We start from the raw sequence: 23,014 nt of genomic DNA, 5'->3' as shown, positions 1-23,014 counted from the left end.
TAGGTGTGAGTACTGTTCCTTATCTGATGAAACGCCTGACTCATGAGCCTGGCTGGATGGCTTTGCTCCCAAACACAAATTCTTTCAACTGGTATTTTCATGATGCAGACTTCGTCTTAAGCACAACATATACTGCCACATTCTATGGATTTAAGGTAACCGACTAAAACATTTCTATAGTTTCCATTCCACATTTTTAAACATTTTAGGAAAATACTGAAATTACATTTAAAATTGTGTCTTTATTTCACATTAGGTGCTGAAAATACATCACTGTACTTCTTGACTGACATACCTGTATTTATTTTCATGTTTATTTATAGTACTTTTTATATGTTCTTGTTATTTAAACATTTACATATCCCCTTCAGGATATTCTTACATTTTGCTAGACTCAATAAGGTAAATGAGCAAATCTTTAGTATTTCAAATAGTAGTAGTTTGCTTACTCTAGTTCTACAAGAGGTGTTTATTGTCCTCTCTGTATCAATGTTTGACTCGGCTGTACCTTTGCACTTATGATGAATATTTAGAAAGAAAATCTCTGCATGTATTTTAATGTAGTTAATACTTGGTTACTGTGATTCTTTTTTGCTATTTATTGAAACAGTTACAGTTTGTATAGGGCAGCAGAGATGTTGGAAGTAATTGTTTGTAATGTCATTTATGTTTTACCACTGCAGTAAAATGGCACAAATATAAGTCTAAGTTCTATATCTTTAAATGCAGACATTAAGGTCTAAAGAATTACAAAGATAAGGCAGTTGTGAGGCTGAAACTAGTCTAACTTTCTAAGGCTTGTCATCTTCTATCAAAGCAGTCTCACCCACGTTCTCACCTTAAATAAAGGGAATGAGAAAACAGTTTGCTCAGGCGTATTGAGGCAGGAAACACCAAGTTTCACTCCATACTTTCTAACCGAGAAAAGTCTCATTATGCCTCCCACCCATAGTCTGGACAGTTACTATTAGAGCAGGGTCATGATTAATTTGCATACGGCTGGGTCTAATCGTAGGTGGCCTGGTGGGCAAAAGAACAATGGGTTAGAATGCTATCCTGAGCAGTTGTCAGTGGTTAGACTCTTTGCAAGCATCCTCCCATCACCTTTTGGGTGCATGATGATATCATGACACCTTCATGAAGCTAATTGTCCCACTTTTTATTTTTTGTTGGTCTCACCCAGTGCCAAAGTCAGTAAGTCTGCCTTACTTAAAATGACACCCTTCATATTGTAACATCACATAGTCAGCCGTGCGCAAGGTTTAGGTTTTGGTTGGGTTTGGGTAGCCCCAGTCGTAGTTGCCCACTAGAGGCCAGGCCCTATGGCCAACCCCACAGCACGTCTTATGGTTGGCTGTACGCATGGTATTGGTGCTGGCTCTGACTATGATCCCACGCCGTCCATGGCCTTCAGCCATGTAGAGCGTGTGGTTGACGTTATGTATGGTAATAAAATATTACTATATATTACAAACAACCCTAGAAAATCACTGAGACTAAGTGACGTTATAGCTAGGATTTGTAATGATACTTTCCTTTAAATGATAAAAATCTGAAAATCACTGTGGTTTCAGGGGCGTTATAGTTAGCTGGACATTTCACATGTACAAAACCATTGAAATTCCGCCGTTATAGTTAGTTCAGCTAACTATAACTCGAGCCCTTGCAATGCACTGCTCATGATGTCAAATATTACATCATTCATGGGATCATCCAGTGACTGTAAAGCTGATTTTTTTATTTTTTATATTGATGACAAACTGTATTGAAGAATGAGTGGTTGTATAAGTGTCTGGATGGGGCATTTAGCAGGTGTGTGACTGATTGTATAAGTGAGTGATTAAACGTGTCTTTGTGAAAGCATTGGTTAGTGACTAAACTGTGTGAATGTCTGTATCAGTCTGTCTGTTGTTGTGTAAGCTGCTACATGGGTTGGTCAGTAGGTACATTAGTGTGTATATGGGTTATTGAATGTTTGCCTGAGTATTTGTAAGGGAGACTGAGTGTGCGTGTGGGTGCATTTGAGGTGTGTGAGTCTGTGCATAGATGTGTGAGTGCTTGATTCACTGGGTGCATGGGTTCAAGAGTGCATGTGGAAACAGCTGTATGGGTGGGTGAGTGTGTGTATGGGTGTGTCAGTGAGTCAATGGTTGTCTCAGTGGTACGTGTGTGAGTAACTACATATGTAAAAGGCAGTATAAGTGAGTGATGGTGTAGATAAAATAACTATACGTGAGAGTGAGTGGTTGTGAGAGTGGCTGTATGGATGAGTGTGTACTTGTATTAGTGATTATATTAGAGAGTAAGTATGCGTTAGTATCTGTCTGAATTAGTGAGGTGGTGTGTGTATAACTCTATAGGTGAGTAAATGGGAGTGTGATTGATTCTTTGCATGCCTGACGAGGTGTGTGAGTAACTCTATGGATGAGTGGTGGTGTGTGAATATGTATATGAGTGCATATGATAGTGTTGTCTTGATGAGTGACTCCATGTATAAGTGATCGTGTGTAGACCTAGGAATCAGTGAGTGCGTATGTAGTAACTGGTATTGGTGTCTCGATGGTTTCAAAAATGGTAGTCTGTATTTTACAGTGTGTGTATTAAAGGTTATATTAGACTGTGAGGAGGTGTATCATATTGTCATTTGGATGATGTCATCATTGATGTCATTAGTGATGTCACTGACCAGGCCATGAATGATGTAGTATGTCACGTCATGAGCAGTGCATTGTGGGGGTGCGAGTTATAGTTAGCTGAACTAACTATAACGGTGGAATTTCATTTTTTTCTATGTGGGAAATGTCCAGCTAACTATAACGCCCCTGAAACCTATGTTTTTTTGGGTGAATTTCAAAGGTTTTTTAAATGCTAATTTCTAACTATAACGTCTGTAAAACCTATGTTTTTTTCAGTGAATTTCAGAGCTTTTATAAATGCTAATTTCTAACTACAAAGTCTCTGAAACCTATATTGTTTTAAAGTAAATTTTAAAAAAGACGTGCATACTTTTTGTAGTGAAAAACTAGCTGTAACAGTAGTCTGTCATAAGTTATAATTTAACAATGTTTGAAATGTAATTAGCAGTAATTAACATATAAGTGTGGAAAAAGTGTGACGCAGCAGCTATGATACTTGCTCCTTCCCTAGACTCTCCCTCTCACACGCACTCAGAGGCTTGGATAAATCAACTAGCCGAGTTCTTTGTTGATAAAATTAAATCCATTCAGGATTCCTTCCCTCCTACCTGCCCCTTGTTGGACGTTAGCTGTTTGTTGTCCCTGCCTCTTCTGGATGGCAATGGTCCTTTTCTTTGAGAATTCCCTCCTATGTCCCTCACTTCTTCTTCTGACCTCCTGTCCCGACTGAAGTCTGGCTCGCCGCTGGACCCTTGTCGGGCGAAGTGTCTGGGGAGAGTGGCGTCAGTTCTTAACACCTTACTGAACCCACTTCTTAATTTCTCTTTGTCCACTGGTGTGGTCCCTCAGGCTTGGAAATGCGCTTTGATCATACCGTTGATCAAAAAGCCAAACCTTGACCCTCTCATTCATGCAAACTACAGGCCGATCTCTCTCCTCCCGGTGCTGGCGAAAGTAACCGAGAATCATGTACATCGGTCGATCTCCAATTTTATTGAGGAGAACGACCTTCTTCATATGTCTCAATCTGGCTTCCGTGCTAATTTTAGCACGGAAACTGCCCTTCTCGAGGTCACCGACGCCATCAGGGAGGTTTTAGATTCTGGAGGTAAGGCCATGTTGGTCATGCTTGATTTGTCGGTGGCATTCGACACCGTGCCCCATGAAGGCCTCCTTCTAAGACTCTGGGAAATTGGCCTACGGGGGACGGTGTTGAGCTGGTTTAAATCTTTTCTGACCGGCCGCCGGCAAATGATCTGGGCGCCCCCTTACTCTGCTGATATGTCGCCGCTAGAGGTTGGGGTGCCCCAGGGCTCCATTCTTAGCCCCATGCTGTTTAACATCTTTATGGCCCCTCTGGCGGTGGTTGCGGAATCCTTTGGCACCCAGATCATATCCTATGCTGACGATACCCAGCTTCTGTTCACATGTGACAAAGGAGGGGTTTTCGATGGCATACGGATTAGCGACTATCTTGATGCCGTCTTCGAGTGGTTCCGGTGTCATGGCCTTAAATGCAACTCCGATAAATCGGAGCTGCTTTTTTTTGGCTGTACCCCCGATCCTAGCTGGAAGGCCTGGTGGTCACAGGATATGTTTCCCCCGGACAATGCCTCTGTTAAGGCGAAAAACCTTGGAATTCTGATTGACTGTGACCTATCCTTTAGGCCCCATATCATCGGGCTTTCAGGGAAATGCTTTGGCATTCTCAGGATGCTTAGGAAATGTCTTCCTTTGCTGTCACTTCACCACAAAAAAACCATCGTGCAGGCTCTAATAGGGTCGCGTTTGGATTATGCGAACGCCCTCTATCTGGGTCTACCCAAATATCTTTTGACCCGCTTGCAAGTGGTGCAGAATTCTGCGGCTCGAGCCATCTTCGGGCTCCCGAGACGGGCCAGTGCCGCTGAGTTACTCAAAGCTTTGCATTGGCTGCCCATCTCTAAGAGAATCCTATTTAAAAGCCTAACCTTGGTTTTTAAAGCCCTTCACGGTATTGGTCCTAAGTACATTGGGAAACGCTTCTCTTTTTATCTGCCTAGCAGGGCTCTGCGATCTGCTTCTTTGGCTAAAGTGGCTGTGCCTGCCATCAAGCGTTCCAGAACTGGAGGCCGGGCTTTCCAGTATCTGGCTTCGCAGGGCTGGAATGAGCTACCCTTGTCTTTACGAAGGGCAAATAGCCTTCTCGCTTTTAGGAAGGAATTAAAAACTTGGCTTTTTCTGCATAGGGGTTTCTTTGGTTTTTCTTCAGTTTGTAGTTGTTGTGTTGTCACTCTGTACCCAGTTCTCTTCGCCAAAGCGCCGGGATGCTCTTCGGAGTAGCCGTGCGCTATAGAAGAAAATAAATAACATAACATAACATAACATACCTGATGTTCACAGTTCGATTCCCGGCTCCAGCGACACGTTAGCCCACCACTATGTCACTGTGGGAACACTTTGCTTAATCTTTCCGACGCCCCGAGCGCTGGCACACCTTTCCAGGTATAGCTGTATGCTCTATAAATGCTTGTTTTTTAAAAATTTAAAACCATAGTGATGAGAAATATTAGCACTTTTTTTTCTTCTACTTTGAAAGATATTTTTTTTTATGTCTTCTATTTAGAATTACGGCAATTAATAGATGTATTTAGTCATGAGAATGGAAATGACTCGGTTTGCCGGGTATCCGTTAAATAAAATGTCCATGGTGTTGCGCAGATAGGGAGGGAATCGCTGCCAACACTTCTACTTTCAATGCTTTACAGCCAATGAACATGAAGCTAGGGAAGGTCCCGCTTGTAACACGTTACCCAATCAGATGTCCCTGATGCTCCGTGGAGGGGGAGGGAATGGCTGGCAACACTTCTACTTTCAATGGTTTACAGCCAATAAACATTAAGCTTGGGAAGGTCCTGCTTGGAACACGTTGGCCAATCAGATGTCCCTGCTACTCCGTGGAAGGGGAGGAAATGGATGGCAACACTTCTACTTTCAATGGTTCGCAGCCAATGAACATTGAGCCCGTTGTTAGAACACCTCAGCCAATTAAACGTTAATATTGTTCCAGGCACAGGAACTGAACACGCCCTCCCACATAATATTAAATTGCGTCTAAGAAAGTGACACTGTCTGTGATAAAAGTGAACACCGCATTATAAGTAAACATTACTGTGCATTATATTAAAGGAAAGCTGCAATATGGCACTTTGTAATTTTCCCAATATGATTTACACAGCCTACTCAACATTGCCGCAATACCGCACATTCACACTACCTGTGTGTGCACCGTTACACAGCCTACTGAACATTGCCGCAATACTGCACATTCATACTACCTGTGTGTGCACCCTACACACTGCTTGCCGCAATATGATGCATTGTTTTCCCGACAGGATTTCCAAAACCTACACAACCTTGCCCCAATACCGCGCACCGTTGTTCTGCGGAAGTAATTTCTATGGTCTCTGCAATATTCAAACTCCCTGCCTCTTCACCATACAGACTGCTTAAACTAAGATCACAGTGTTCCTACTATACCCTCTTATACAATTATTCTCTTTTTTTCTGCCCTATGCCTTTCAACTCAGTCACAAAATGGCTGCCTACACTTCCTGGCTTCATCAATTTGCAGCCAATGTGCCGCACGCTCGTGCTCGTAACACCTCAGCCAATCAGATGCCAGAATTCTCAAATACCGATATCTGTAAATTTTGATATTTCTCTAAAACTACTGAATGGACTTACCCCATTTAAACAAAAGCGTGCTTTCAGGACCTTTCCAAATTTGATGAAATTGCGTTCAGCAGTTTGCCCTGTAGCCTTGTCTAAAGTTTCCTATGGAATTTGCATGGAGAAAACACGGTTTGGGACCCCCCTTTTTTCTCAGCCCCTCCTTCACGAATCATCTTTCAGGATAGGAGCTGACCTACAAGGAGGAACTTTTTGGAAAATTTCGTAAAGATTTGTCAAACGACGCCAAAGTTATAAGCAAATCAAAAAATGCTTTTCCTACGGAAACATGGTTCTAACTATAACGATATCTATGTGTGTATGTGTGTATGTATACATATATATATAAATCAGGAAACTCTCCCCACACTTTGCTTCTTCTGCAAAAGAAAGAACGCAGACCACAGGGCCCAATTGCTGCAAGATTTATTGGTGTTCTTTTCGCGATGTAGCGGCAGCCATATATATAAATATATACTTATTTTACAGTTTTACAAATCTCAATGAAACTGTAAAAAAGGTGCTACTTTTTGACAATTTTTTGCATGGAATTTCCAGGGTGTTCTGCCAACCAGGGGCCGAGAAAAAAAGGAGATCCAAAATTGTAAAATTCCCATGCACTTTCCATACATTTCCTTAAGATGGGTTATAGAAAAACCTGCTAAACAGAATAGGACCAGATTTGGCAGGAAGCTAGATTTTGATCCACTGATTGTGCTGTTTGTGATTTGATATAAATCTGGTCAGTCTTTTTTGAGACATTGCGGTTAGAAAATAATTATGTATCCAGATGGTTGGATCTATGAGAGTCTCAAGGAGCACCAATTTCAAAATAGAGCATTCTGATTGGCCAAGGGAGCTTTATTTCCCTTGGGCCTTCTCACTCCTGTGGAAGTCAGACTCCTGTGGGAGCAAGTGCTCTGATTGGCTGCCAGCAACATCAGAAAAATGCTGCTGACAGCCACTATAGGACTTAGAAACTTAGTCTTCTGTCCTGCAGATTTTTTTTAAAGTAATACAATAGAACAGGGTAACTTAGGGGCCACAAATAAACCTACAAAAAATACAACGATCCCGCTGGACTCCTACGGGGTGCGTTTGCACAGTAGTGAAGGGAGGGGGCATGGCCTGAGGTGATATGAGTGCAAACACACCCTGTGGTGCCATTTAAGTTGGGGAATTAATTCCTCTTCAATCCTGAGGGTCCCTGAGGGCCGACTAACCCACCACTTACCTCCAGTAAGCGCCACTGCGCTTCGTTGCAGAGAGGTGGCCCAGTCCATGCCCTTGTTTACACCACTCTGCAACGCAGCTCTGTGGCGCTTACTGGTGGTAAGTGGTGGGCTAGTTGGCCCCCGGGGACCCTCAGGACTCAAGGACTCAGGACTTAAACCCCCAATTTACAACACACCGGGGGGTGCATTTGCACAGTGGTGCAGGGAGGGGGCGTAGCCTGATGTCACAAGTGTGGAAACTCGCCCTGTGGCGTGTTTTAAGTTGGGGAATTAAGTCTCCTTGAATCCTGAGGGTCCCTGGGGGCCCACTAACCCACCAGGTATGTCCAGTAAGTGCCACAGAGTTGGATTGCAAAGAGGTGTAAAATGGGGCATGGCCTCTGACCACCTCTCTGCAACGCAGCTCTGTGGTGCTTACTGGAGGTACATGGTGGGCTAGTTGGACCCAGGGACTCTCAGGATTCAAGGGGACTTATTCTTCCAACTTAAAACGTGCCACAGGCGCCTTTGCATCGTGGTGAAGCGAGGGGGCAGGGCCGGAGGCGACATGTGTGCAAACACACCCTGTGGCGTGTTTTAAGTTGTGGAATTAAGTTTCCTTTAATCCTGAGGACCCCTGCGGACCAACTAGGCCACAAGGTACCTCCAGTAAGTGCCACAGGCCTGCGTTACACAGAGGTGGTCCAGGCCACGCCCCTTTCTACACCTCTGTTCAATGCAGCTCTGTGGCGCTTACTGGAGTTACCTAGTGGGCTAGTTGGACCCCAGGGACCCTTAGAATTCAATTGGGCTTAATCTCCCAATTGTAAACAGCCACAGGACGTTTTTACACAGTGGAGAAGGAAAGGGACGGGGCCTGAGGTGACGTGTGCAAACTCGCCCTGTGGTGCGTTTTAAGGTGGGGTATTAATTCCCCTTCAATCCTGAAGGCTCCTGGAGGCCAACTAGCCTACCAGCTGCTTCCAGTAAGTGCCACTGCGCTGCATTGCAGAGAGGTGGTCCAGGCGTGCTCCTTTGTACACCTCTCTGCAACACAGCTCTGTGGCGCTTACTGGAGATACCTGGTGGGCTAGTTGGACCCAAGGGACCCTCAGGATTCAAGGGGACTTTATCCCCCAACTTAAATCGGCCAAAGGGCGTGTTTGCACACATGTCACCTCAGCCCACCCTCCCTTCACCAGTGTGCAAACGGGCCCCATGGTGTGTTTTAAGAGGTAGTTTTAATCCCCCTGGCCTATTATGTACTAGGGTCTTACAGAGGAGGTCATGCTAATCACAGGGGTACCAACGCATAGTGTTCCCTAGTATATGTAGGTGTTTTCACTGTATACTAAGTGTACTTTAGCATAGCACTGGCTCTAGGCCTGGTTAGTCAGAGTCAGTTACTATCAGTACCCGTCTGAAAAAGTTGTGGGCACAGGAGGACTTTCTGCTTCTCTGTTGGTTCTTTCTGCTAGTTAGTTAGTTGGACATTTCACTCGTACAAAACCATAGAAATTCTCCCATTATACTTAGTTGCGCTAACTATAACTCACGCGCCTGCAATGCACTGCTGATGACGTCACATATTACATCACTCATGACATGGTCAGTGACATCACTCATGACATCACTGATGACATCTCAAATGACATCACTGATGACATCACTGATGACATCATCCTTGTGATCGAGTGGCAGACCTCCTCTCACCCTAATATAACCTTTGATACACACACTCAAAAATACAAACTAACATTTTCAAAATACCAATACCAGTTACAACACACCTTCTCAGTAATTCAAAGATCTACACACACATACAGTCATTCCCTAGCAGTCCTTTACAGTCCTCATACATGTACTCACTCATCATATGTACTCATACAACTATACATCCTGTTACACACCGCCACTCTTCCATATAGTTACTCACACACATAATCACACATGTAAACAAAGTATCAAACATCCATTTACTTGCATATACAGTTATACACACACAACCACACTTCCAGAGAAACGTGCACATACTTACTCTCTTAAACAATCACTTATAGAAAAACATTCTTATTTATACAGGAACTCTTCCAATCTCTCACTCTCACATATACTCACTTATATACACCAATGCTCGCATATACTACTTTAAAACATATGTAGTTACTCATAAAGACAGTATTGAAACAGTCATTCACTCACTATCACACCCATACACACACTCACCCACCCATACAGTCCAGCACACATGTTGTCTTCAACACATACAAACAGTGAGTCACTCATTCATGCATCTATGCACTAAATAATACCCCCACCGAACCATACAGACACTCAGACACTCATACTGATATTCAAAAAACCAACTAATAACCCATATAGAAACTCATGTAGCTACTCACCAACCCATGCAGCCACTTATACACAAAGTGAGAGGCTGATACAGATATTTACATATTTAAACATTACTCACTAACCCATGTATTCACTAAGATACACTTAATCACTCAGTTATACAATCAATTTTACAAAAACAAAATCATCCATTTAGACACTTTTATAGCCCTTTATTCTTCCATCGACCTTGAGATATACATATATAAAACATATTTAATTTTCCGAAAAGCACACATTCACTGGATTATGTCATCAGTGATGTCATTTGAGATGTCATCAGTGATGTCATCAGTGATGTCACTGACCATGTCATGAGTGATGTAATATGTGACGTCATCAGCAGTGCATTGGGGGCACGCAAGTTATAGTTAGCTGAACTAACTATAACAGGGGTATTTCTATGGTTTTGTACGAGTGAAATGTCCAACTAACTATACCGCCCCTGAAACCTACGGTTTTTTCAGTGAATATATCTATATATATATATATATATATATATATATATATATATATATATATATGTATGTACGTGTGTGTGTGTGTGTGTGTATATATATTACCTACTGGCGATAGCCAGTAGGTATATATAGTTAGGATTGTTTTCCATAGGGAAATCGCAACATTCTATTGGGAATAACTTTGGCGCCAGTTGAGGAATCTTCCTGAAATTTTCCCGAACTTTGCCTCGCGGCGCTCCGCTCCTTCCCTGAAAGTTTGGGGGGGATTCGTCAAGCGGGGGCCGAGATAAAAGGGGGGTCCCAAAACGTGTTTTCCCCATGTTAATTTCCATAGGGCGGTTGGACTCACTTTTAGCCCGAACGGCTCAATGGTTTTCCACCAAACTTGGCAAAATTGTAGGGACTGGTAGCCCGATGTGCCTTTGCTATGTCTCAAGATATGTGCTCCAGTGGTTTTTACGAAAATTAACTTTGAAAAAATATATATTGGGCTATATTGGGCTATATATATGTTAGAGCCCAAATGTAGCCCAATGTAGCCCAATGTAGCCCAAAGATGGCCACCAGAGACAAAAAAAACAAATGTAGCCCAAATATCAGCCAGATGTAGCCCAACTATAGCCCAATGACAGAATGTCCCAGAGTGTTCTAAAGAACAACTAGAGCGCTAACAGTCTTACTTATGACAAAAGTATGGCACACCTGAAGTCATCTTGATTGGTATAAAGTGTTAACACCTAAAACATTTAATTTGCAAAGGAACAAAATGAGGGGGTTCATTTTGCCATAGAAATTATGATTAGTGCTGAAGAAAGAAAAATTAGGGCACATTTTGAGTGACTTCTCAAATCCTCTTATATTTCATTAAAAACATTCTGATATGCAGTCTCCCAATATGGCCACCAGAGACAAAAGAGCACAAATGTAGCCCAAATATCAGCTAGATGTATCCCAACTATAGTCCAATGACAGAATGTCCCAGAGTGTTCTAAAGAACAACTAGAACGCTAACAGTCTTACTTATGACAAAAGTATGGCACACCTGAAGTCATCTTGATTGGAATAAAGTGGTAACACTTAATACATTTAATTTGAAAAGGAACAAAATGAGGGGTTTCATTTTGGCATAGAAATTTTATATACATATATATTCACTGAAAAAACCATAGGTAACACACCAGTTATAGTTAGGAATTAGCATTTAAAAAACCTTTGAAATTCACTGAAAAAACCATAGGTTTCACACCAGTTATAGTTAGCTGGAAATTTTACTCGCATAAAACCATTGAAATTCCCACGTTATAGTTAGTTGGACTCACTATAACTTGCACGCCTGCAATGCACTGCTGATGACGTCACATATTACATCACTCATGCATATATTTAAATATTTAAACATTACTCGCTTATATATGTTTTCACTAAGATACACTTAATAAGCCAGTTAACCAATCAATTTTTTTTAAAAAAACACTGAAAAAACCATAGGTTTCAGGCCTTATATAGTTAGGAATTAGCATTTAAAAAACCTTTGAAATTCACTGAAAAAACCATAGGTTTCAGGCCTTATATAGTTAGGAATTAGTATTTAAAAAACCTTTGAAATTCACTGAAAAAACCATAGGTTTCAGGCCTTATATAGTTAGGAATCAGCATTTAAAAAACCTTTGAAATTCACTGAAAAAACCATAGGTTTCAGGCCTTATATAGTTAGGAATTAGCATTTTAAAAAACCTTTGAAATTCACTGAAAAAACCATAGGTTTCAGGAGTAATATAGTTAGGAATTAGTTTTTAAAAAACCTTTGAAATTCACAAAAAAAACTATAAGTTTTAGTGGTGTTATAGTTAGCTGGACATTTTACTCATACAAAACCAATGAAATTGCTCCTATATAGTTTGATGTACTAACTATATTTCGCGCACCCGCAATCCACTGCTGATGATGTCACATATTAGATCATTCATGACATGGTCAGTGACATCACTGATGACATCTCAAATGACATCACTGATGACATCACTGATGACATCATCCACGTGACAATCACATACACCTTTTCATACACTATTACAATTTTTCATCACTGTTTGTAAAATACAGAGTATCATATTTAAATCCATTGTCACAGCAATACAAGTATCTAAAAATGCACTCAGTGATTCATAGATGTATACACACATCTAATCACTTACCTATGGATTCACTCATACATGCTGTCAATGAACAATAGAACACTATCAAAAATACTTATACATCTATATCGACATTAAACAACAGCACGCATCCTATGCACCTATGAAGTCATCCTACTCACTTATGCAAACAATGGAACATACTTACATATTTACTTAGCAAAACACTTATACAAACACCACTTCTTCTATTCATTTAGATAGTAAGTCATACTTAGTGAATTATAAAATCATTATTACAAGTATACAGTTATCCATACAGTCACTCACACAATCATTGTGTCTTATGTATACTTATTTATATACAACAACTTACACATACACTGCCTTTTATTTTTCTAGTTTGTTGGACCTGTACCGTTGAGAAATATATTTGCTCATCACCACACCCATAAAGAGATTCCCTCACCCAAACTGTTAGAACATGTAGTTTTAACTTCATATATCTACTGAATCAACTATTCAGACATCTTTGGACAGTCACACACCCCCCACCGAACCACACACACTTTCACACTCCCATACAAATACTCAGTTAACTAATCAATAACTAATATAGACTTTCACATAGCCAGTAACCAACTGTAGAATCAGTTTACACAACGACTGACAAAGTGATACAGATATTCACACAGTTTAGTCACTATCCACTATATTTAGTGAGACATTATAAATTGGTCAAGTAAACAGTCAATTACACTGCTACTAAATCTTCCATCCAAATATTTATTTATATATATCCACTCATTCTTCAATTTAAATTGCTATATATATAATGCATATTTAAATAACGAAGCAAACCACATTCACTGGATGATGTCATCAGTGATGTCATCAGTGATGTCATTTGAGATGTCATCAGTGATGTCACTGACCATGTCATGAATGATCTAATATGTGACATCATCAGCAGTGGATTGCGGGTGCGCAAAATATAGTTAGTACAACTAACTATATAGGAGCAATTTCATTGGTTTTGTATGAGTAAAATGTCCAGCTAACTATAACACCACTAAAACTTATAGTTTTTTGAGTGAATTTCAAAGGTTTTTTAAAAACGAATTCCTAACTATATAACTCCTGAAACCTATGGTTTTTTCAGTGAATATATATATATATATATATATATATATATATATATATATATATATATATATATATATATATATATATATATACCAGTCCTAATTCAAATACAGAAGGCGCAGACTCCATGGGAAATTCTGCCAAAGAAAGGTTGTTTATTCCAGACGACCTAGACAGATTTCGGCGGCGGACCGCCTTGCTCACTACGTTAGGTATCACACAGTTCTACTGCGTATATACTAGTGACTGAAAACTCATTAGGTTGGTTGTCACAGCAACCGTTTGTGAATGACAGACATAGAAGAGTTGGTTTGCATCATCATGAGTGTGCATAAAGTAATGGTTAGAAAAACATTTCAGCTCATTGTTGTTAAAGCAAATGTTGCTAACAGCACAACTAATTTATAATATGTACAGTGAAATACATTATAATCAAAACCACTGTGACAGTTGTTAAAAACACATGTTTTGCTTCCTAACACCATCTGTAAGGCGCTAGTAAGAGTTCACAATTTCATATGTAGAAACATAGAAGCGTTGCAGCCGATATTCAGCTCACCCCACATATATCTTATAGAGAAATCTCTTTTACTGATGTCCTTAATAATAATATTATATATGTTTCTCCAAAAAGTTTCATAGGGAGTCTTGTTGTGCGTAGAAAGTTTCAGGGTGATCCCTAAAGCGGGGGCCAAGAAAAACTGGTGTCAAAAAAAGAGTGTTTTCCCATTTTATTTCCCATAGCACATTTAGACACGCCTGCAGCCCGAACCGCTGGACGGAATGACAACAAATTTGGCACAACTGTAGATTTTGTTATGTAGATTGTGCTTTTTGGTATTTGGTGAAAATCCATTCAGTAGTTGTTGAGAATTTTAAAAGAATATCTCTACAGATATTTCTTGATGGTTTCACTATTAAGGGTGAATGCGTACGCCAACAGGAATACTGTGATTGGCTGGCCGCAGCATGTAGAGAAAGTTGCTGCCGCATTAACCTCTGATAAGCCTAAGTGAGCGCCCACACTACCACAAAAGAGCATTAGAATAATCTTCTTTTACATCTGCATACCTATTGGGTAATCACTTTAGTGCACTATAAAGAGAGCCATCTTCCTAGACATGTATATGCTTTTTAATGTGTACAGTAAAGCACACCTGCCAAAGTTGATTTTGTAACACGTATGATCCTTCTAGAATGTGCTGTGAACTAGTGACCTACTGCTTCTAGTGGGTTGGCATGGAGACTCTGGTAAGAGAGTATTGGGGGAAGGGAGTTTAATATACAGGCCACTATTCTTTACAAATTTCAGGTGCTTACAGTAATTTTGCTATAAAGAGGGTATCTGAAAGAGACTATTAGTTATGGTTTCCTCACCTTAGAATTACCCTCAGGCGTCAGACTGGATCCGGAGAATCTTTCCTCAGCAGTACCCCTGTGCGTCGGTAGGTGATGTCGGTCAAATCCACATTCATCATTGGCATCGTGATCGCCGGAATGACGTTGCAGTATCTACTTAAACACCGTCCTTGCGCGCTGGTGTCAGTTCTTTCTTTTTCTGTGCCAGCCAGCGCAGATCTGGTGAGCGGTACCTCGAGTCACTTTTTGACTCTATTTTTGTCGACTACTTTTCGAGTCCTCACGACTCCTGGTGCACAGGGATGTCATCTTGTCAGACCGGCTTCAAGCCTTGTGCATCCTGAAACAAGCTGATGTCGGTAACGGACCTCCATCTCGTGTGCCTATAGTGTCTGGAGCGCGACCACGACCTGAAGTCGTGCTCCGACTGCCGGGCCATGGCCCGAAGTCTTTACTGAGTGGTTCTGAAAGCTTCTGGATACCCGGCAGTCGGCTCCGCGCTGTTCGAGGTTCCGGTCGGGAGGGAGCTTACAGGACAGGTCACAGAACCATCACCACCACTCCTCGTCGAAGTCTTTGTCTCCGGGTTAGTCGGAGCACAATATGAAGGCGAAGCAGCATCGTCAATCTCCACTTTCTCCCCGTCGGTCGGCCCACGTGATGCGCATTGCAGACGGTAGTATCCCGGCTCCCCATGCGGTGCAATTGGGTCGATTCCGAGCCTACCTCTTTTTCCGGGAGCTGAAGGGACCCCCTGCCCAACTTCATAGCTTTTATGAAGCCCTCCATTCCATCTTTGGGCAGCTCGGCTCCGCGGCCTGAATCAGCGCCGGTAGACCTTACGATACCTCCTCCGGCACTGAATACATTGGTGACACCTTCGCATCCTCCGACACCGGTTGTGTCCCCCAAGCCCGACCGGCTACGATCGACATCGGGACCGGCACTGACCGGTACTTTTGTACCCCTGTTCTCCCCTGGTGTTTCCTATCACCTTGCGTGGCTACCAGAGGAGGGTGAGGAGGACTAGGAGGGGTCAGTGGACCCTCTGGCAGACCAGTTAGAAGAACCAGACTGGATAGAGGAGTTGTATGAGACCAGTGGTCTGGACACCTCCCCAGACCTTGGAATGCTATCTCCCCTTACCAAGGCTATGGACGAGGGTGCATCATATGCAGTGGTGTTGCATAGGGCAGCTGAGGCCTTAAACCTTTAGCTTCCTATGGTGACATTCAGGACTAACCTCCTGACCGAGCCCCTTTAGAGCCCCTCCTGCGGCCGTTCACTGAGGCCCTCATGGACATCGTTTTGGGCACTTGGTCCAAGCCCAACACAGGGGCTCCTGTGGATAGGATGATTGCCCAATGCCACTGCCTGGCCACAGGCAACCACATTTTCCTCTACCAACACCCCACCCCGAGAGCTTGGTGGTCCAAGCCTCGACTTCCAAGGGCGCATTACCTACCCCACCACCTGATAGGGAATCCAAGAAGCTGGACCATCTTAGGAAGAAAATGTTTTCTTCCCCCCGCTTAGGACTGCAGTCGGTGAACACTGCATGTCTCTTAGGCACTTACTCCCATCCTGTGTGGACTTTGGCCTTGATTGTACCTCTCGCCTGCGCAGTCTGCTTTTCACCCATTTCGTGGCTATGAAAGGGGTGCCCCGCCGCATTCCATCCAGAGCCACAGGTCTCTGCAAGCTGTCGAGCCTCTGCGCGGCTGGGGATGTGGGACCCACCGTCGTGGGCTTGGGGGCCAGTGGGAGGGCCAGTTCAGCAGTGCCCCCTCTTCAGTAGCCTCCAAGCCTTCCTAGTCTGACCTTAGAGGGCCACCATTCACTATCGGGCGGCAGGATTCACCATCACCTTTCCCACTGGCTCAACATCACGTGGGACAGGTGGGTTTTGCAGTTAGTTAGAAGGGGCTACTCCCTCATCTTTGAGACTACCCCTCTAACCATGCCACCTCCATTCCATCGCATGGCCCTTTCTCCAACAGGAAGTTACGGCTCTCTTGGCCAAAGTAGCCATCAAATGAGTTCCTGCCCCAGACGTAGGTTATGGTTGTTATTCCCACCACTTTCTGGTGCCCAAGAGGACAAGGGCCTACACCCTATCTTGGATCCCAGGAATGTCAACCGCTTCCTCCAGAAGGAGAAGTTCAAAATGTTGACATTGGCTCAGGTCCTGTCTGCCCTCCACCCTGGATCCTGGAGAGTAGCATTGGACGTGCAGGACGCTTATTTTCTCATCCCCGTCCTGCCAGCCAAATGGCTTTGCCTAGGGTTCCCGGTAGGCCACAAGCACTTTCAGTTTACCTTGTTCTCCTTCGGTCTTACCAGCCCCCCTCAAGTGTTTACGAAGGTGATGGTGGTGGTCGCAGCTCATCTGCGCATATCAGGGGTTCCTGTCTTCCCCTATCTTGATAACTGGCTGTTGAAGGTGGACGTGCCCCAGGCTGTCATCTCCAACCTTCAGGCTACAGCCGAACTCCTGCATTCACTGGGGTTCACCATCAATGTGCGGAAGTCAGAACTGATTTGCTCTCAGAAGCTCCTTTTCATCAGAGCGGTTCTGGACACATCGCAGTTTCTGGCTTATCCTTTCGAGCAGGGAGTCCAGGATATTCGGGCTATGATTCTGATCTTTCAGCATCTATCCCGGGTTTCGGTCAGACTGACCCGGAGGCTACTGAGCCTAATGGCCTCCTGCATCCTGTTGGTGGACTATGCCAGGTGGCATATGTGATCAAGAAACACCACAGGGCCTTGACTCTACTCAGTAAGGCTGAGTCCATATAACTAACAAACTTAACAATTGCCAATACTGAGCAAAAAATCAAAAAACTATCTATTAGACAGACCCTACAAATAGAACATATAAGTCCACGTCTTTACTATACCATCAGTTGGTTTATTTGTCAACTAGTTTAGAAAATCACTTTAACAATAATGCTTTATGTACATCAATGATGAATACAATACAGAGGGAAAAGCTATATTCAAAGAACTGCATTACATCATACATGACACCAGCAGACAATCAATGCACACCATCATACATACCTCATACAAATTTGGCTAGACACTAATACCACACACTCACACTATCCAAACAACACATCAGAGAGGGTCAAAAACTTTTCAATGGCCCTTGAACTGGTGGTCAATAATCTTAATCCCAACGTCAAACGACACAGCAAATCATATGTACTCTTAAAGCGATGTAGAGATGCTTCAAACTAATCCCTATTTCCTACATCTAACACCTAGATCATTAAATCAAGAACAATCATATTACATGATTTGTTTGACACAGGACACACAAGGTCGACGCGTTTCAAACCCAACTGTTTGTGGGGTTCTCATCAGGACCATAACATTCTAAAAAAAAAAAAAAAAAAACAAACGTTCAAATTGACAGGACCTTCAACCGCAGTTCCACAGAAACAAAACACCCAATGGTGCAATCCGCCTACCTTATTTCCTTAATTGAACCAATCGGCGACTTCACAAATCTGAGGATATTAGTATTCTGGAATGACAAACACAGGACAAAAAAAGCACACTTTAAAAAATTAATGTCAAAATCAGGCAATTTCCACACGTGTCTGAAGGGCTCGTTCTAGTCCTCTTACCAGTTGCTGCACTTCACTGTATATTCCCTGGAGTAGTATTGCCGGTGTCAGGGTCACCTGTCGAAGATATCCAACTATTAAACCATGTAGCTGAATCTACTGCAGCATGAAAGACAAACTTAAAGAGGCGGGGCTCACCTCAATCACAAAGCGGAGCAGTCCGTCTCTGCTAAAGTCAGTTTAGTAATTTGCCATACGCTGTGAAGGAAACGAAGGGCATCCGTTTAGATTCTTTATAAGCCATTTCAATAGTGCATGAAGTATTTAAAACAACGCACGCTGGTTACCTTAACCAAACTCTGTCCCTCTCCAGACCGCGAACACGTCTCCAAGTCTGGGGTGTATCGCGTAGTCCCGCAATGAATGATGGAATAGCAGGGTGGGAGGGAATTCTAGTTTTTAGTCATCAATGGAGCGCACACCACTAGCCCCTCCTCCGGATCGCCCCTCGGGACTCTGGTACTTGTAGTTCTTTAGTGGATCACCCAGGTGGGTGCAAGTCGGTACTTGTTGGACTGATGAATCTCTAGACCCGATACATGTCCCGGGTTTTAGGATATCGCCCGAGACATGTCTCGGGTTTCGGGATAACTTCCCTCATCAGTAGAGAAAGATCGTTAGGGGTGGAAGAGAAGGCCGCCACACAACAGTCAAAGGCCTCGATGCCAGAACCGGCACGCAGGTGCGTCGTCCAAGAGCCCGTCGGCCCAAAGCTCAAGGGAGCCATATTGTGTTTAGTCATCAATGGAGCGCACACCACTAGCCCCTCCTCCGGATCGCCCCTCGGGACTCTGGTACTTGTAGTTCTTTAGTGGATCACCCAGGTGGGTGCAAGTCGGTACTTGTTGGACTGATGAATCTCTAGACCCGATACATGTCCCGGGTTTTAGGATATCGCCCGAGACATGTCTCGGGTTTCGGGATAACTTCCCTCATCAGTAGAGAAAGATCGTTAGGGGTGGAAGAGAAGGCCGCCACACAACAGTCAAAGGCCTCGATGCCAGAACCGGCACGCAGGTGCGTCGTCCAAGAGCCCGTCGGCCCAAAGCTCAAGGGAGCCATATTGTGTTTAATCATCAATGGAGCGCACACCACTAGCCCCTCCTCCGGATCGCCCCTCGGGACTCTGGTACTTGTAGTTCTTTAGTGGATCACCCAGGTGGGTGCAAGTCGGTACTTGTTGGACTGATGAATCTCTAGACCCGATACATGTCCCGGGTTTTAGGATATCGCCCGAGACATGTCTCGGGTTTCGGGATAACTTCCCTCATCAGTAGAGAAAAATCGTTAGGGGTGGAAGAGAAGGCCGCCACACAACAGTCAAAGGCCTCGATGCCAGAACCGGCACGCAGGTGCGTCGTCCAAGAGCCCGTCGGCCCAAAGCTCAAGGGAGCCATATTGTGTTTAGTCATCAATGGAGCGCACACCACTAGCCCCTCCTCCGGATCGCCCCTCGGGACTCTGGTACTTGTAGTTCTTTAGTGGATCACCCAGGTGGGTGCAAGTCGGTACTTGTTGGACTGATGAATCTCTAGACCCGATACATGTCCCGGGTTTTAGGATATCGCCCGAGACATGTCTTGGGTTTCGGGATAACTTCCCTCATCAGTAGAGAAAGATCGTTAGGGGTGGAAGAGAAGGCCGCCACACAACAGTCAAAGGCCTCGATGCCAGAACCGGCACGCAGGTGCGTCGTCCAAGAGCCCGTCGGCCCAAAGCTCAAGGGAGCCATATTGTGTTTAGTCATCAATGGAGCGCACACCACTAGCCCCTCTAGTTTTTAGGCTCCTTCTGGAGCCAGCCAATGTCTCCTTAGGCTGCAGGATCAGGTGATGGCATACCTTGTTGTCATGGTGCCCCTCAAGGAACACGAAACTTTATTAAACATCCGCGGTGATGTAATGTAAGGAAAGACGATAGCAGAGGTCAAAGCAATCATTTTGGCACTCCGATACATTACTCCAAGACACTTATATGACTGTGTCAGGAATTTCACTAGTTTTTTAGTTTGCGGGTGTAGGCTCCGACTTGCCAATACTATAATGCTTGTGCAGGGAGGCTAAAAATAAAACTCAGAGTCGCCTTCATTTCCCGGAGCAGCAGTGCCTAAATGGATCATGCTGGCGGACCATTTTAATGCTGGAACACATATCGCGGATATTCTTCGGTCGCCCAGTTCCCCATCGTGAGCTCAGACTTGGTGATGCAAAATGCTGGTGCAACGAGCCATCTTTGAGTTTGAATTTGGGCACGCATTCAACACGAACCTTAGGCTTTATTGGATGAACGGTCAGTGTTAAGAAGGGGGATAACCTCAAGTACAACACAGGCATATGTGGGCTCTGTAGTGGGACCTGAAGTTCCAGTGGGCACAGCATCAGGGGAATCTTGCAATTAATTCTCGGAGTGCACTGCACATCAATTGCAGTGGTGACTAACAAACCAATTAATCAATCAATCACGCATTTGTTAAGCATTACTACTCACCCGTGAGGGTTTCTAGGAGCTGGGCCTAGGGGGTTTCACAGGTTCTAGTCCATCAAGGAGGGGGTCTGTCGAAAAGCCAGGTTTTGAGGTTTCTTGTGATGATGGGGAGGGATGTTGTCTGTCTGAGGTGGAGAGGGAGGGCGTTCCAGGCTCTGGCCGCGAGGAAGGAGAAGGAGGGACCACCTGATCTGGTCTTTCTGGTGTGAGGGATCAGGGCGTAGGAGAGCTGGGCTGATCGTAGGGTCTTTTGGGGTGTGTGGAATTTGAGTTGGCAGGTATGCTGGTCGTGGAGGGCCTGTGAGAGTGGGGTAGCATCTTGAAGGTGACTCTAGCTTCAATCCGGAGCCAGTGGAGTGTGTGCAGGTACTTGGAGATATGGCAGTGTCTTGGCAGGTTGAGGACCAGTCTTGCAACGGTGTTCTGGATGTTCTGTAGCTTGCAAGTCTGCTGGTGACCAGGGTGTGAGTGACGGTCCTTCTATGTTGAAGGGGATCCATTTGAAGGTCTTGTGTAGGAGGCAGACGAGGCGAGGCAGCATTGATCTGGCAGTCCATTTTGAGTTCGGAGTCCAGGATGATTCCCATGTTGTGTGCGTGGTCCGTGGGCGGACTTCCGAGGTTGGGGGGCCACCAGGTGTCGTTAAAGGCGTCGGGGTGCGCGCCCTCAAAGAGTACTTCTGTTTTGTTGGTGTTTAGTTGAAGGCAGCAGTTTTTCAATTTCATTTTGCAATGACTTCCAAGTCTTCTCAAAAATTGTGTCTGGCGGTGTTGGGTTCGTTGCATAGGGAGAGGATGAGCTGGGTGTCGTCTGCGTATGACGCAATGTTGAGTCCGAAGTTTCTGACGATGGGGGCGAGTGGAGCCATGTAGCCGTTGAAGAGCAGGGGGCTGAGGAATGACCCCGGGGGGACTCCGCAGGTTGTTGGTGTAGGGTCCGAGAGGAAAGGGAGGGTCTGACCCGCTGCTTCTGCCGGGGAAGAAGGAGCGGATTCAGTCAAGGGCCTTGTGCTGAATCGTTGTGTCGTGGGTTCTGTGTATTAGGGTGTGGTGAGAGACTGTGTTGAACGCCGCTGAGAGGTCGAGGAGGATTAGGGCTGCTGTTTCCCCTTTGTCCAGTAGGGTGCGAATGTCATCTGTTGCGGCGAGAAGGGCGGTTTGGATCTCCTTTCCCCAACCAGAGTTCACAGTGGTGACAGATGCAACAGATGCAACATTTCTGGGGTGGAGCGGCCACAATGGAGAGGTGGAGATCAGAGGTCTCTGGCGGAGTCCGGGCTCCACATCAACCTCTGGAGCTTCGGGCGATCCATTTTGCACTGAAGGTATTGCTTCCTTCTGTCAAAGGGCGAGTAGTGCAGGTGTTCACGGACAACACCACAGCCATGTGGTACTGCAACAGACAGGGAGGGGTGGAGTTGTGGCCCCTTTGAGGGAACGTTGTTGAAATATGGGATAAAGTGTGACTCAGACAACTATCCGTCTCTAACTTACTTCGTGGGAAGGAACCCTACGTGAAAGGGAGAATAAAGCTCACGGGGGGCCCAGAGGATTACCAGGCTCTAATGGACCTTAGTCAGGAGCATAGAAATGTGTTGGATAGACTAAGTACGCTGGACTTAACATAACCAAACATGACCAAACAACATCTGGAGGGAGATAAGGTCAGCTGCCTACTGGCCAGCTGTCAGTCTGACCGAATTACATAGAGTTCTGATGGGGGTCATACAGTCTCCAAGTGGAGACATAATGAATACCCAGGCAGACATAAACATGGTATTCCTTGATTACTACAAAACACTATATACTGCACTGAAACTGATGCAGCCCTCCTGTG

At 44.3% G+C, this 23,014-nt stretch overlaps 1 protein-coding gene across 1 annotated transcript in view; it reads left to right on the top strand.

Annotated features, from left to right (window-relative positions):
- Window positions 1–23,014, top strand: part of LOC144828000 (fibrocystin-L-like) — a 1,506,874-nt gene that overhangs the window by 1,051,514 nt on the left and 432,346 nt on the right. Inside the window, exon 54 of the mRNA XM_078686147.1 lies at window positions 4–155. Within this exon, the coding sequence (XP_078542273.1) occupies window positions 4–155 (152 nt within the window). The remainder of the gene's footprint in view (window positions 1–3; window positions 156–23,014) is intronic.

Source organism: Lissotriton helveticus, chromosome 4_1 (assembly GCF_964261635.1).
Source record: "Lissotriton helveticus chromosome 4_1, aLisHel1.1, whole genome shotgun sequence".
NCBI lineage: Eukaryota > Metazoa > Chordata > Amphibia > Caudata > Salamandridae > Lissotriton > Lissotriton helveticus.
Note: the sequence above shows the minus strand (reverse complement) of the source record. Positions and strands in the feature narration are given on the sequence as shown.